The sequence below is a fragment of the Pteropus vampyrus genome, unplaced genomic scaffold, assembly GCF_000151845.1.
Source record: "Pteropus vampyrus isolate Shadow unplaced genomic scaffold, Pvam_2.0 Scaffold147, whole genome shotgun sequence".
NCBI classification, from domain to species: domain Eukaryota; kingdom Metazoa; phylum Chordata; class Mammalia; order Chiroptera; family Pteropodidae; genus Pteropus; species Pteropus vampyrus.
The window spans coordinates 2,096,122-2,112,226 of NW_011888928.1; the positions used below are offsets into that span (position 1 = coordinate 2,096,122).

General features: G+C 43.5%; 1 protein-coding gene across 2 annotated transcripts in view; it reads right to left on the reverse strand.

The window, feature by feature from the left end:
- Positions 1-596: 596 nt before the first annotated feature.
- Positions 597-16,105, reverse strand: part of STK4 (serine/threonine kinase 4) — an 86,325-nt gene continuing 70,816 nt past the window's right edge. For both annotated transcript variants that reach the window (XM_011369353.2, XM_011369354.2), the window contains one exon: positions 597-4,507. In XM_011369353.2, the coding sequence (XP_011367655.1) occupies positions 4,349-4,507 (159 nt within the window). In that variant the 3' untranslated portion in view covers positions 597-4,348. The remainder of the gene's footprint in view (positions 4,508-16,105) is intronic.

Consider the following 16,105-nt stretch of genomic DNA (forward strand, 5'->3'; position numbering starts at 1 on the left):
GCAGGACCACGGTGCTCCCTCTGAATGCCAGGCTGTGCCTGGCCTGGCTTCACGCAACGACAGACAGGGTTGAGGGTTCCAAGGTCACCTTACACCCAGACTCTCATTGAGACTGTAGGCCAGTCTCTCTGCCCAGAACGCCTGCTCTGCCTCCCTTCCCACACTTTCTCTACTTGGCCATTTCTTTCTCATTTAAGTTCAAGGTCTTTTACCTCCTTCCTTAGACACTCCAGCAGAACTGTCACTTCCTTCTCTTGTGTCCACAGGCTGTGTACTTCCTTCTACCATAGTATCTCCAAGTACTGTGATCTCGTGTGTCTGACTGACTCCCCAGCTGGTCTGCACGAACTTCTACCATAGTATCTCCAAATACTGTGATCTCGTGTGTCTGACTGACTCCCCAGTTGTGTCTGGTTCATTTTTATCATACCCCTGACAGCGAGCTCAGAGCCTGGCACACAGAAGTTGTCCAACAAAATTTACTCTCTATGCCACCTACCTCTCGTCGGCTTTGGATTCCGGAATAAACACAACACAAAGATTCACAGCACCATTATTCGGGCTATAAATGGAGGGTCTCCTTTTTAAGAAGAGGATAATTTGTGGGCTGAAGGGCAGTTTATTTAAAACAAAGGTGACAAGGTGTAGGAAGAAGGAAGGAGGGAGAACAATTCCAACGTAAAAACACATAGGAAGCATCTCAAATTTTTTAAAAAAAGGCAATAAAGGAAGGTATTTATGTTTCATACATATACAAACTGCTGACTTCGACTGATTATTTACAGCCAAATCTTATAAAATAGCATTTCAAGTCAGCACTTAAGCCAGTGTTACTAGTTTTTGTTACAAAAAAGTTAAAGCTACAAACTTCACATTTTTAAGTTGTACATCTGCAACAGCATTTATGCTTTTTTTTCCCAAGTTGGTCTGAGTGCAAGCTGGTGAAAGAGGATTTTACTTTCCCCAAACACAAATAAGAACATGGGTTCCAAAGACAATGAATATAATCCTGATGAAAACACAAACACAGCGCTTCAGAAAGGATGGGGCAGGGGGTGTGGACTGGGCAGGAGCATTTTCCACTCAGTAAGGAGCTGCAATCTTTGGAGGCAACATGGTATGCTAGAAAGGGCACTGGAATAAGAATCAGAACTGGATTTGAATCCTGGCTCTGCCACATTCTACCTACGTGACTTTGAGCACCTGACTTTATTTTGCTGAGCCTCTGTTTCCTTATCTGTAAAATGAGGACGGTAATATTTCCCAGAGCTATTACGTTTTAATAAATATAGGGCTATTCAGATTATCTATTTCTTCTTGAGTTTAGTACTTTATATCTTTACAAGAAATTGTCCATTTCATTTAAATTGTTGAATTAGCATAAAATTGTTCATAGTATTGTTATTAGCCTTTTAATATCTGTATAGGACCTATAATGATGTCACCTTTCTTGTTCCTGATATTGGTAAGAGCTATTGAGTTTTGAATGGTGTAATAAATTTCTGGCATCTGGTAGGTGCTAAATAAATGTTTCCTGGATCAGAAAGTCTCAAAGAGTTAAGGCTATAGTGCTTAAGTTGCTTCAGTTATTGATTCTGTCCCTATCTCTCTCTCTCTCTCTCTCTCTCTCTCTCAGAATCATCAATCATCATCTATCAATCATCATCTATCATCTATTTGTCTGTCTGTCTATCATCTACCTGTCTATCTATCTATCCAGCCAAATGTTCATCCATTAATCCAATTGGTTGGGAGAAGGGACAGCGGAAAAAGAAAAATAGAAATTTGCTTCAAAATTAATGATGAGGAAGCAACTGAGATATTCTTAAGAGAATTGAAGTTTTTTAAAGATACAATTAGATGTGGGTCGTCCTTTCTTAGAAGGAGAGAACAAGTGAGGGGCTAAGAATTCCCTGGAAGCTTGAGTCACAAATGCTCAAGCAATGACTGTCACTCAGGGCTAAATGAAAGCACACCGATCTATCTAGAATTTAATATTTATGGGAAAAAATGACTAGGATTTGCTCCTCTGTCTTCTTGTCGCTAGAAAACAAATTCGCCTTGTCAGGAAATTTATCTGATCCAAAAGGAATTAATTTCTGGCAAAGAACTCTGTCTAGCTAGACTGGAGAGCAATGTACCTTGTTGGACCAGCATGCTGGGTGCACACATGCTTCAAACAAAGTAAGCTCAAGATTCATGCCCATTAGGAGTTATTTTGTCTGTGCAAAAAAAGGTGGTCACTTCATTTTAAAAAGACTTGTGACTTTCCTTTCCCCTGTAAACACTGGTCCCATGTGGTGATGCTGTGAATCCTGATTCTACCTCTTACTAGCTTTACTGCCTTGGGAAGGAACTTTCCACCCCGCCCCCCACCGACCCTGTTTCTTCATCTATGAAATGGAAATAGAGTACTTAACTCACAGAGTTATTATGGAGTTTAGAGCTGACACATAGAAAGAACCCACCTAGCTCAGTGCCTGGCATATCGTTAAGTGGTCAACGAGTGCTAGCTGCCATTTATTATTCTAGTGGGATCCTCAAACTGTCCTCTATTCTCTGTGTTTGCCACATAGCTGCTTAACCGGCCTACAGACCAACTACTGCCTCTTGCATTTTTAAAAATTTGTTTTAATTGCAAAGAATAGAATCTAGCCACAGAAGAGAAACATTCTTTGCCTTTCCATTGATTCCCAGGTTGGGGAAGCAAAAGCAATTATGGAGTCAAATGATAGTATCCTGAGGTGCCACCCAGTCATAGTCCCCTATCTGAGAGGAAGAGAGACTTGAAAATAAAAACATATTTGCTTTCCCAACTATCTCCTCTTTGCTGTGTGACTGACTGACATGTGGCCTTGAGCCAACACTGCAAAAGAGCTCAGTGCTGTCTTATGCACACCCCCTGATCTGCTTTTGGCCCTAAATCTGACAGCATAAAGCTTGCTGCTATCTGGCAGATGCAGCAGGGGCCAAGGAATGGCTGAAATGGAATGATCTTATAGGCAGTCACCCACTGAAGAGACAAAGCAAGAGCAAGCGTCTGTTAGCAGGCTTCCCTGGAACAATTTAACCAAAATGGACACAAGTTTCTTCCTCGGTGAAGGGGCTGCTTGGCTCAGTGAACCAGGAGTGAGGAGCCCCGAGGTCTAGTCTCAGCGCCTACTTTAACCTGCTTTGTGATTCTGGCCGCGTCACCTGCCCTCCCCAAGCCTCAGTCAGGCCAGATGACGTCTAGGGTCCCTTCCAGCTCTGGCATTCCATGTGTCTGGGTTGAGCCTCCTGGAGAACAAATCTGAGTCTGACATTCACTTATCCTTTCCAGACCCCTTAGCAGTAAAATAAAAAAAAGAAAACGGTCACATATTTGAATGTGGATCACAAAAATCAATGCCCTCCACCCATCTGTAAGGAATGTGGAGCAAAATGCCACACGTGTGATCTTCACATGAACAGCGAGAACTTCGAGAACCCTTTCCCATCTGTGGACTGAACACAGCTGAGAGCTCCTGGCAGGCCTGTCCCCTCACCGGGTCACGTCTCCGCCTCTTAAGGCACTGGGCAGTATCTGTGCTGTGACTTTAGGCAGTTGGGAGAGTGGAGGTGAATGAAAGGCGCTGAAACCGCAAAGGCCGATTTGCAAAGACGGCGCCAGGCTTCTCCTGGGACTGGAGAAGTACACACAACTCAAGGCTTTCCCTTGGACGTCACCAATAGCTCCAGAAACCGGGGATGACCCACGCGAGGCCGGAACTATGGTGAGAACTGGCCTGAATGTAATTTTTAAATGCAGCCCTGCAGAAGGGTGAGGTTGGCCCCTGGAGTCGAGTGACCCCAGAGCCCCCGTGTCCTCTGCCTTTGTGTTCCGTGGTACCGTAGTCTTAAAGAAAAGAGGCAAACTGTTTAGAACTGTACCTGTACAGAGATGCCACCACACTGAGTGGCAGGGCGATCTAGTTATAATTTATATATATATATGCATATTTATATATTTTTAAAAAGTCTTCCAGAAAGAACAATTGAAAGCTATCGGGAGAAGAAAAACAAAGACCGTGTCAAACTTTCCCAGCTATCACTCAACTAGGAGTCTCTGTTCCTGGGGTTTAAAACTCTGAGTTTAAAGGAGCCAATATAAATCCTTTGACGTAATAAACCTGACCAGTTTGGACACACACACATCACGACGGCACGCTGACTGTCGAGGCAGCTCTTCCCACGGGCGCGCGTTCCTGAGCTGGCGAGGGTGCTGTGGAGAAACACGGTGCAGAAGTGCTGGCTAACAAGCTTGAGCGGCGAGCGGCCCCGAGCCCCCCGGGGGCCGTGTGCGAGCGGGCGCCCCGCCCGGCCTGGCTCAGAAGTTTTGCTGCCGCCGCTTCTTAGCCTCGATGGCATCCAGGATCGGCTGCCGCTTGGACTGGTACTTCTGCCGGATCTCTTCGATCTCCTGCTCCATCATGGGGTCGAGGGCCAGGAGCCTCTTCTGAAGGTCCTCCACTGTCCAACTCTTAAGCTAGAAGAGAAGCGGAAAGTACAGTCACGACAGGGCCCGGGTCAGCGGCAGAAGAGCAGAGAAGTCAGCCTCTGCCGGCACCCAGGGGGGAGGTGAGAACTTCTCTCTAGAAGGACGTGTGGTCAGACCAAGTCTGGGGTGGCAGTGGTCGGAAAGTGACATTCGTTCAAATGCATGGCACCAAGCTTTTTAAAGACGATTTATCCCTGTAGGAGTTCGGAAGTGTGAATCTCTTTGATCGACTGTCTTCACCAGGGACTTAATGAACCGTACTTTCATCTCCACTATCTTTTAAATTAATTGTACACAGACTCATTGTTAGGGCATTAAAATAACAGTCACTTGGTATATGCGAAATCATGGTTGCCTCCCAGTTCTTGTCCTACTCAGGAGATAGGCATCTGGACAGTGACCACTGGACAGTGACCACTGGACAGTATCCAGAGAGACCTTCTGGATACCACACCAGGGAGGACGGATGCTGACTGGGGACCAGATCCCCTGCCTCCAGCCCAGCATCTCACGTCCCTGAAGTCTTGGTGCCGTCATACTAATCACCACTAACATATTGGGGGCTCACCGTGTACCAGGCCCCACTCTAAGCGCTTTATATGGATTAGCTACCAAGTGTCTTGGGAGTATAGACACAACCCTGGGGGGTGGGGCAGGGAATTGGAGAAACCCTGAAACTTCTGAGATAAAGTTTATCATCCAGAGAAGAAAACGGAACTTGGGCTTGATGTATAAATTAACAACAACGGCTAGCGCTTATATAGTGCTTTCTGCATGCCAGCCACAAGGGGCTTTCCATACGCGGGTTCATTTAATCCTTGCGACAACCCTATGATTCAGTATGTTATTATCTCCATGTTACAGATGAAGAACGAAGAGAGTGGCGAAGTTACTTTCCCAGGGTCTCACGGCTGGTAAGAGGTACAGTCAAGATTCAAGCCGAGAGTCCATCGCAGAAGGAGCACACGCACAGAGCACAGGCCTCGCAACCAACTCGACCCGTGCTTAAAACATGGCTCTGCCTCTTGCAAGTGCTGAGACTCAGGCAAGTCACCAATCTCTCCAGGCCTTCCTCGTCTACAGAACGGGGACAGCCGTGCCTCATCGTGTTACTTCTTGGAATTAAATGAGCTCAGGGCTGTAAAGTTGTGAGCACTGTGCCCGGAACATTGTGTGCTTACAGATGGCACTGCGTGTGACAAATCGCCCTCTTTAGTAAAGCCCAGGGGAGTCTACTGTGTGTCTACAGCTGCAAGGCAAGTGACTCTGTTGCCCGTATGTATGGAGTCTTCATTGGATCCAAGCAAGGTCAGTCCTGGCTGGCAGGGTGGGAATGAATGCGACATTATCCACAGCAGGTGGTGATAAATTCTGTGAGCTCACAACCAGTTTAATGGCTACAGTGTTTCAAGCGCTCAAAAGGCTCACTCAAGTCTTAGGAGAGATTTGTAGAATCATCATTTCCCTTATGCCTTCCTGAGGCCCCAACAGGGAAGTAACACAGGAAGGTGGGTGAAGGAGCCTCTTTCTGGACCCCCTTCCATTAGAGGGTGGGGTGTGAATGAATGTGAAGTGCCACAGTGGCCTCCTCAGAAATGGTGTGGTGACCTGTAACCGCAGGAATTTTCCTTGGCCCACTTCAGGGAGGCTGTTTGAGAAGTGAGAAAAGCTTAACAGTTCGAGACGAAAGGTTCTTTGTAATGTGAGAATGGAAAGACTTGAGAGTGTGAGGAAATGCTGGAGGAAAAAAAAACCATACTTTTCTTTCCAGCCTGTAGTTTCATACTATCTAGGAGGCTGGTGTTCTTGGCCCAGGGACACCCCAAAAAGTTATGCTTGCCTCATCTTTACCTTTGCAGTTTCTCCCCAGAGAGAGAACACTCAAACCTAATACTGAATGTGACTGGTAGTTGAGGACTTCATCTTTAGGATCGCAGACCCTAAATCTCTACTGGCTGTATAACCGAGGACAAATGACTTCACCTCTTTGAGCCTCAGTTTCCTCCTCTGGAACACACACAATACCAGTTCCTCCATCCTAGGGCTGTAATGAGGATTAGATGAGTTAAGGGGTGTGATGTTCTTAGCTTAGAACTACATATAGTACATATTTGGCAGATAAGAAGCATTCTGTAAATGGCAGTTATCACTGTTATTTATAACTTACTTTTGCTGTTATTATTATCGTTACTGTTAATATCACTAAAAAGTCTCTATTAATCTCCCATAAACAAGCTGATCCTGTATCCTCTGATCAGAGCCAGAATCAAAGAAAAAAAGAAAATATTCTACTCTATTCGGGGCTAACAATGCCTAAGGCTTGGCACTTTCCCATACTGCCCCCTAACTTATTTATAGTTTAAAATATTTTTCATCCATCCATCCACCCGTTTATCTAATATTCCTTCAACACCTACTTTGGGCCAGGCACGGTCCAAAGCACAGAGGATACACAGAGGAAAATTCCTGTGGTGACAGGTCACTAAACCATTTCTGAGGAGGCCACTGTGGCACTTCATACTCATTCATACCCCACCCTCTAAAGGAAGGGGGCAGTGGTTTGTTTGTTTGTTTGTTTGTTTTCGGTGAAAATAAAACAAAAAAACCCCCCACAAAAATCAGTGCCCTCGTGAAGCTTACATTTTAGTGAGGCAAGACAAATAACAATTAACACAGTAAATTAGTAGAAGGTGACACATGCTATGGAAAAGAAAAGAAAAAAATACGGTGAAGGAAGGGGAGCTGGGAATGGGGAGGGGAGACTTGCTTTTTGTCCATCTGTTAGGATGCAGAGCCAACTGCAAAATAGAGAAATGTGAGTTAGTGGAACTACACCGGCTTCCCAACTTGTTCTGCCACTTACGGCCAGCCCCTTCTCCTCCCCGTGCCTGTCTCCTCATTTTTAGGAGGGGCTGCCTAGACGATCTCAAAGCTCTTTTTACACTCAGTGTTTCTCAAAGTATATCCATGGATCACCTGCATCAGAATCATCTGGTAAAAATACAGACTCCTGGGTCCCAGCCCAGGGCTACTTGATCAGACTCCCCATGAGGTGAGGCACAGGATTCTGCATGCCAAAGAAGCCATTCAGGTGTTTCTTGTAAATTCTCAAGTTTGATAAGCGTGATTCTGCATCTTCCTTCTGTTTTTTTTGTTGTTGTTGTTGTTGTTTCTTCTAGGTTTCTGATTTCTGTGCAGTCTTTTTGCCCTTGACTCTAATCTGGGGGCATCAACAAGCACTCAGCCACCTTCAGACTAATTTACTTGCCCAAAGGCCTTTGCAGCTTAAGTTACACCTGACCTATTAGAATACGGCCAGCCAGTCACCGCTAAAGACTCGGTCACACCATCTGGATATAGATTTTTCTGAAAACAAGTTCAGAGAATGGTTTTATGGCGCCAAGTGTAGCATTTCACCTTCCTCGTCCTTGGTGGCATGAATAAATTTCAAATGGAGACCTTGCAGTAAAGTAACTACGGTTCTTCAGTTTTGCTACAGCTTGCACCCTGGAGGAGCAAATTCTCAAACCAGCCATGTAAGTAGCTTTAGCTGTTTTCACTAGCTGAAGGAAATGCTGCCCATTTAGTATGTCGCCTATCCCCTGGGATTTAAGCATCCTTTTGTACTGTGACTCCCACATTTATATCTCTAGAGCAGAATTCTCCTCTGAACTCCAGATTCACACGTTCGGATCAGATCTCGTTTCCCGATGATCTCGTGTAAATCTGTAACTTAACACATCTAAAACAATCCTGAGTTCCACCTGTCCCTCGTCCCCAAACCTCCAAATCTTTTGCATCTCAGCAATGGTACCACCATTTTCTTGCGTGTTCAAAATCATCCCTGATTCTTCTGTTCCCCTCACCACCCCTCTGCCCACGTCCAATCCTTTGATCTGATCTCTGAAATACGGGTATAATTCAAATCCAACAACCACTTTTTTCCATCTCGATCTCTAACCCCTCAATTCAGGTAACCAGCACCTCACAGCAACAAACGATTAAATATATAGAAACAAACCAGATCACGTCACCCTCATGTTTCCTACTGCACTTAGAATAATGATCCTTCTGCCTGGGTGGCTTGTCCCAAGCTCTTCTGCATCCTTTAGGCATTAGCTCAGATGTCAACTCCTCAGAGAATTCGAGCAGGCCTTCTCTGACCATCGTGTCTAGAAAAGTCACCTCCTCACCATTATTCTCCATCTCAGCCCCTAGGTTATTTCCTTCAAAACAGTCATGGCATCTAGTAACCGTTCTTACTTATTTTCTTTTACTAGTCTCCCTTACTAGGATGAAAGTTCTGCGAAGGCAGTGATTTTGTCTCCCAGTCAAACAGTAAAGGAAGCCACCAAAATCAAAGGAGCAGGCTTCTCGGTGAGGTGCTGAGAGGACTCGGTATGGAATAAGGAGTGAGTTTTGCCCTCAAGGAGCTTATATTCCTCTTGACATGCTCACTTGATTAAAATTTCTATGTTTTATACTGACTGATAAGAAGCAGGTCTCCAATCCTGGCTTAGTCCACTCTAAAGGGCATGCCTAATTTAATTTTGTTTTTTCCAGACGAAAAAGAACTTCTACAGGAAACACACTTTGGAAAAAATGAGATAATCAAAAGAATAGACTCGATCCTTCTGGACAAGAGAAAATGAATGCCAAGCCCAGAGCCACAGGCTCATTAGTGAAGGTGGGTTGTGCTGAAGAGAACGGACCAAGCACAGGGATTTCTGGCTCTCTTCCTGAGAGAGGACACAGAAGGAAGGAGAAACTAAAATAAGCCTCTTACTCACGGTTATTTAGAATTCTCTGACCGTTTGGATGCTAATCAACACTTCAATCTCTGGAAAATGGAAAAGCGTAGACTCTCAGTCTAATAGATGGTACTGAGGTTTACGGTTGTACTCACTCACTACTAAGAAATACCCAGACTTCACTCACCACTGCCTTTTATTCAGTCTGATGAGGTCTGTCGGATGTCTGAGCAAGCAAAGGCAACAACATATGGGTACATGAGATCTCTCTTAAAAGATGAGGTCTCTGGAAATGTATTACATCCTAAAGTAGGCATTTTTTAGTCAGAAATGTAACTTTATCTTGTTTCAGCAAGATACAGTGCTATCTCACTACTGATTCTACACACAGACAGGGAAAAACAGGTTAATTACTTGAGCATATGCCATGCATTCAACACTGAGCTAAACATTTTGTCTGCATTGTTTCATTTAATCCATCTGTAAATAGGTATCATCATTGTTACAAATTAAGGTTGCAAATCAGGTGACCGGGGATGAGAGGGGGCAGAGTACTTTCCCCAAAGGCATACAGCAAGGGACGGGGAGAGACTAGACCACCACCGGAAACGCGCCTGTGCTAGCGACAAACGCGGGAAGGCTGGGAGAAGCGTGAATTTAGTTGACACTGAAGGTGTCTGATGCCCTCACATCCACAACTGCCGCTGCTAGCAACGATGCTGACTTCACACAAGTCACATGGCCTCTTTGGAATTTGGTTTCCTCATTTGTAAAACGGGGATGAATGATGCCGCCTATTTCACTGCCTTTCCTCGTATACGAATACCAAGTGCCTACTACGTGCATGGCATTAGGCGGAGGGGCAGTGACTCGACTCAAGGACATGATTCAAAACCTAATCAACCAACTTTACTGGCAGCTGTACTAGGGCAGGAACACTGTTGGGCAACATGAGAATAAAATATGTGTTGGGGAAGCAGCGAGGTTTAGGGACAAGAGCACTGGCTTTAAGTGAGAGGGACCGGGGTCCCATGGGAGCTCTGCCTTTGGTAGCAGGATGCCCTTGGGAAAGTCATCTGATACGTGCCCCACTTTCCTCATTTCAAGTAGATGGTAATAGTATTTATCCTACAGGGAAGTTGTGAAGCTTAGAGGTTTTGGTAAAGTATATACCAGGGTGTCTGGAGCACACCAGAAAGAAAGTGGATAACTGAGAGGTACCATCTTCAATCCTTTTTTGAAAAATGAAGTAATATAAATAGTAGCTGCTGTTGCTAAAAGGACTGAGCTTGATGAGCTCAAAATATGGTGCGGGACGCATACCCCCCTCCCCCCACCCCACACACAGAGGTGTCTCTAGTGAAATCTGTGTGAGAGACCCCAAATCAGATGACAATGGCTTGTTCTCTCTGGGCCAGACCACAGCAAAATTCTCAGATTCCAGCATGGGTCCGAATAGAGAAGACTGATGGGAACTGACTTCTTCTCAAATAGTTTTAGCAACTCTGAATTCTGAATTATACCCTATCAATGTCAATTGCACACTGCCCGGAGAACATTGAGAGATCTGGCTGATGTTTCATCACAAGTGATAACTCATGGGAATTACACTGACAATTAGCCTGTCTTGATCAGCAGAGTCAAGCTAAACTAAACGGATCAGAATGTACAGCAGAGCTTCACCCTGCCTTGGTCACAGGCCGACAGTGACCAAACAGGTCTGGTTCTCATCCCAAGTACAGGGTTTAGAGCTATTTCAAAGTTCTGCTCCTCTGCTGCTAGAAGTTCTCACCTCAGAAGTCTATTGTGCAAACAGTGTCATGAGATATCCCTAAAAAAAATCAAAGAGAGGCTTGCCACAGCTTTAAAGACAAACTTCAACTCTATATGGACTATACTTAAGCATTCACAATTCTGTATCCAATGTCACAAACAGGATTTCTTAAACACATCATCATCCTTTCTGAACAGGTGAGTCAGGCTGATGCCCTGTCACGGGTGATGTTTTACTGTGACCAAGAATAAGGAAGAACACATCTTTGGAATTTAGCAAGATGACAAAGAAGCTTGACAGAAACTAAAAAGTCGAATGAAGCCACTAACATACCATTCCGTACCCTCGCCACCAGCCCTAGAAGTTTAGCAAAACTACAATAGGGAAAACATACAAAGATCAGTCAAAATGCATCTAGGGCATTGCTTTAATTCCACCAAAGATACTGACTCTTTCTTGTCTCTAAGAGTGGATTTAAGATCGGGGAGAGGTGACTCTAGTAAGACAAGATTTTCAGGTGATGCAGTAATTCTTAACTGATGGGAAAGACAGTCAAGCAGAAAAACAGAGAAGCTGACAATCAAATCACAACTTGTGTGGATTAAGAAAGCACCAGATCATTTAATTTCAAGATATTGCTCCTTAAATGAACCCTGTGAGAATTTTAATGAGAGATTTCCCCTGATGTCATGCCAAATTTGCTTCCATCAGGCCCTTATGAAATCCTCCTAATGCTTCCCCAAAAAGGAAGAAAAGATGCAAAACTATTATCAATTAAAGATTACTTCAATTCCACTTGGAGTTTATGATGACTTCAAATCAATACATGGACTTGTCATCAGAATGCCAACCAAAGAAAACATGACTGCGTATATATAAAATATGTACCAAGAAGGCTGGAATGAAACACAGACCTCAAGCCTGGGTAAAACCAAGGAATCTGGCTCCAGACAGGCCTGGTGACACCATGACGAGCTCTGACGTGAGCCAAATGAGTGGCCTCAGCCAACCTGAAGGCTGAATCCAGAGAGCCTCCCACTCAGAGCTCAGTATGTTGTGTGTACACAAATATAATTTGATAAATGGTATAAAGAAAAAGACAAAAAGCAAAAAGTTTTTTCTTTAATTGAAGAGGTTTACCTATAACAAAGTCTATTACTTGCATACTCTTAGTTATGGTGTGATTAACTGACAATTATTGAATTGACATGACAAAATTAATTTTTGAAGTAGTACTTTTGCATGCTTAGAATTCACTCCAACTCTGTTCTGGCGTGAACCTTCACAACTTACGCTGAAAATCACAAGGCACCTGCTTTTTGTTGTTATGGCTGTTTTGCTTTTGTTCTGTCAGTTTTATAATAGCCTTTAGCCAAAGGTAATAAAGTTTTGACCAAACCCAGATTTTTTTCCTACAATCATGACTCTGGATTTCCACAGGAAGAACCCATGAGTAATTTTATAGCCCAAACACAAAAGAATAATGAATCTCACGAGGCTCTGCATATAGCATTAAATCTTAAATTATAAAGATGTAGTGAGCACCTGCTCTAAGTCAGACACGTGTGCTCGGCCTGAACTAGATTAAGGATGATGGGAGTGAGGGTGTATGAGACAAAAAACTATATGGCAGGATCCTTTTACACTCAAAGTGGAGATAAGTAGATAAGTCATGAAAACAAGCTAAAATCTGAGTAAGTGCCTAATGACTGCTAACAGCATGAGAGCTGCTTTTAACTGAGTTTTATGTGCTAGGTGTTGTGTTCAGCACTCTACATGCATTATCTCATATACTGCTCAGAACAGTCTATGAAATAAGAAGCGTCACCGCCCCATATCACAGAGGTGGAACCTGAGACTTAGAGGGATACAGGAACTTGCCCATGGCCCCAAAGCCCGTAAGTGTAAGTGGCTGAGTGAGATATGTCTTGGCAAAGCCAGACCCAACTCTGTGTCAAGGCAACACGTGCTACAGGCGTTGAGAAAAGGAAGCACCCCATGGTCACAGTCTCTGAGAGAAGGACCTACCATTTTATACATTTATAGTGCAAACAAGGGGCACTCACTCTAACTCAGGGAAAAGTCTGAGTTGTACAATTTTTAAAAATGAACAAATCTCGCTATTTCAAGTAACTATCACACTCGAGATACAGGAAACTAATAAAATTAGGTTAAGTAAATGAAGGACTTATGAGTTCTTTTATCGATATTACTCTAGCTACTCAAAATTCCTTCAGGTGCCATATTTTTCACACCTCCATGCTTCTGCTGAATACTCTCTACCTTCTGCCCATTCCAGCCCAGCTCAAGGTCCACCTGCTCTCTCTCCCCAGCTACCTTTTCCTTTACCAAAGTAGAAGCAACTTAAGAGTAGGAACTACATCTGATATATTTCCAGAGAGTCAGGCCAGCAAAAAAAAAAAATAATAAAAGAGTTCTCAATAAATATTTAATATATCCTTAATCTTTAAGCCCTTACTTGAAAATGACACTGACTTTTTACTGGGTTCCCTCAATTATTATTAAGACATTGGGCTTTCCAGAAGCTTTGAAAATATGTAATCGATAAATAAGCCTAAGAGTATAATATAAGTTTGTTAAATAAGGTTATGTCAATTACTCCAACTGGACCCACGCATGCCAAAATCAAAATGGACAGTCAGCCAGTGTCGTGATTGCAATGAAGTTACAAGGAAAAATGGACATAAAAATTCACTCTAGTCTAGGTTGCTGATGACTGCTCTTTAAGGAATATTCTATTTTAAGGGTAGCTCTAAACTGGTTTTTAAAAATGAACAAATTTCATTATTTCGTACTTAAGGAAGTCAAACTGTGAGAGGAAAACTTTCAGGAAGTTAGCAAAAACATAGCTCAGAATAATTAAACCTCCCAAAATAACTGTAAATGTCTAAAGAAGGTGGGGCACAAGAATAGAGCAGAATATGACATTCTCGATACCCTAAAAGCACTAAAGGGTGATGTCAAAAGGATCATCGTTCTTGCGGAGATATTAATCTTTCAGAAGATAAGGAAATCTAAATACCAACTGCACTGAGCTGCTGTTTTAATGTAGCTTAATAATTCAGGAAAAGAGCTGGCTGATCATGCAAGCTGTGCCTCTGTACACTTTCTCGGGCTGGAAATTTCCAAGATAACAAAAAGGCCAGGCCTTTCTCTCTTGTCTTGCCAAATAAAACAAGCCCCCCAAATCCCAAGCAAACCTGAAAGCTAAAATACAAACTGATCTCACTTTATAAAGAGAGTCTTAAAAGGCATCTTCCAATTAAACAGAATCCAATTTAAGTACACTAAAAGGACAAAATGTTTTCAGAAAACTAGTTACGAATGCAAAGAAAGTTCTGAGTAAGCTATTTTGCGGGCCTAAATTTTTACAGTTTGGGCTTTCTTAAACTGCGAAAACTTGTAGGTGAACAGCACTCAGTTTCTGGAGAGTATATAAAACCCATGTAAGTAAAGCCCTACTGCTAGGAACGCCCACGTAATGAAGGTCAGAGATTTACAACCTAAATATCCAAAAAGAGGTATTCTCTCAATATCCTTGGAGAAAAAGGAATTCTGCAACAAAATCAGACAAGTGCTATCTGCAAGGCATGTTAGAATTTTTCTGCAATGGCCATCAAGTCTTGGGACCCGAATCTTCTACAGTGTCAAAAACCTAAGTCAGGTCTTGATAGACGTGTGTGTGTGTGTGTGTGTGTGTGTGTGTGTGTGTAAAATACTTTCGATTCCACCAGAAACACATAACTGCTAAATAGAGATTTTTATCATTCTTTTATTTTTCTGATTTCGGATTGTCTAAAAAAAATGTGTGTATTCCTATTCTGTAACAGTATTAATATGTATATGTCCTAGATCCTTTGAGACAGTCCTTTATTCTTTTTGACAAATGTTTATCTGGTATGAATAATCAAATGTGATTTAATTTACTCCATGGTAATACTTTTCTAATATGTATAAATTCACACCAGAAAAAAATTCTTTGTATAGACCATGTGTCCTAGTTTTTTGGTTCAGAAAGGATGATCGCCATATTCCTATCAGTAAGCCCATCTAAGCCCAGTTAAAAACATATAGCTTCTCTGGTATGAAACTGTTCTTTAAAACTTGCATATGTTTTCTATAAAGAGCAAGCATCATGAAGAAAGCAGGCGCCTCTGAACTGGGGTCTGACATGCAGCTTAACGTCTGCGACGGGGACGGGGAGAAGAGCAGTAACACCATGATGCGTACGGTAACACACAGGAAGGCGTGCTTCATGCTTAACATTTACATTTGTCTACGAACACATTCTTTGTAAGTTCTCATTTTCATAAGCCCTTTTCTCCTCATGAAGTATCTGATTAACAGCACAAGAATACTGTTATTACTGCTTTTGACTTGACAGCATTTTTAACAGGGAGAGCGTACCAGTTTTCAGTTTATTGTCTCAGCTCCAAACATGCCCTTCTATACATGCTGTGTGATGAACGACAGGACCGCTTTAAGCACGATGTCACGCTTTCTCAGCAGAGAGGCTGGAGGGACAGTACAGGGAGGAGGAGGTTCTCCTAAGTGTCCAGCATGGGAGCCGGCAGTGTGGATGTGAGGACAGCTGGTGGAATGGCCCAGCCGTGGCCCAGCTGTGGTCTCTCTGCAACTCTGCAGCCTTGGCCTGGCCATAACCTTTGCCAGCCCTGTCAGGATGGATACTAGAGCCCGCCCCACAGCTCACAGGCTCTGGAGGCCTCCTGCCCCCGCCAGTGCCCTGACCCCCACTGCATACCCACATCACTGGCTACTGACAGTCTGCCCCTCTCCTGTACTCTAGGCGTCAGCCTATGGCTTGCCCAGAGCCTTTGCGCCATCTCTGGTCTAGCCAAACTGGCGAACTCCTCTGCTATGCTTGGGGCTGAACAGTGCCTTCTCCACCGAGGTCTGAACCTGGTAGTTTGTCTTTCAGTGGGGTACCTGGGGAACCAGACAATTACCTATTCTTACAGTGACTATTTTATCATAGGTAATAATTCCTTGTATCACACATCTCTTTAACCTATGATGTGG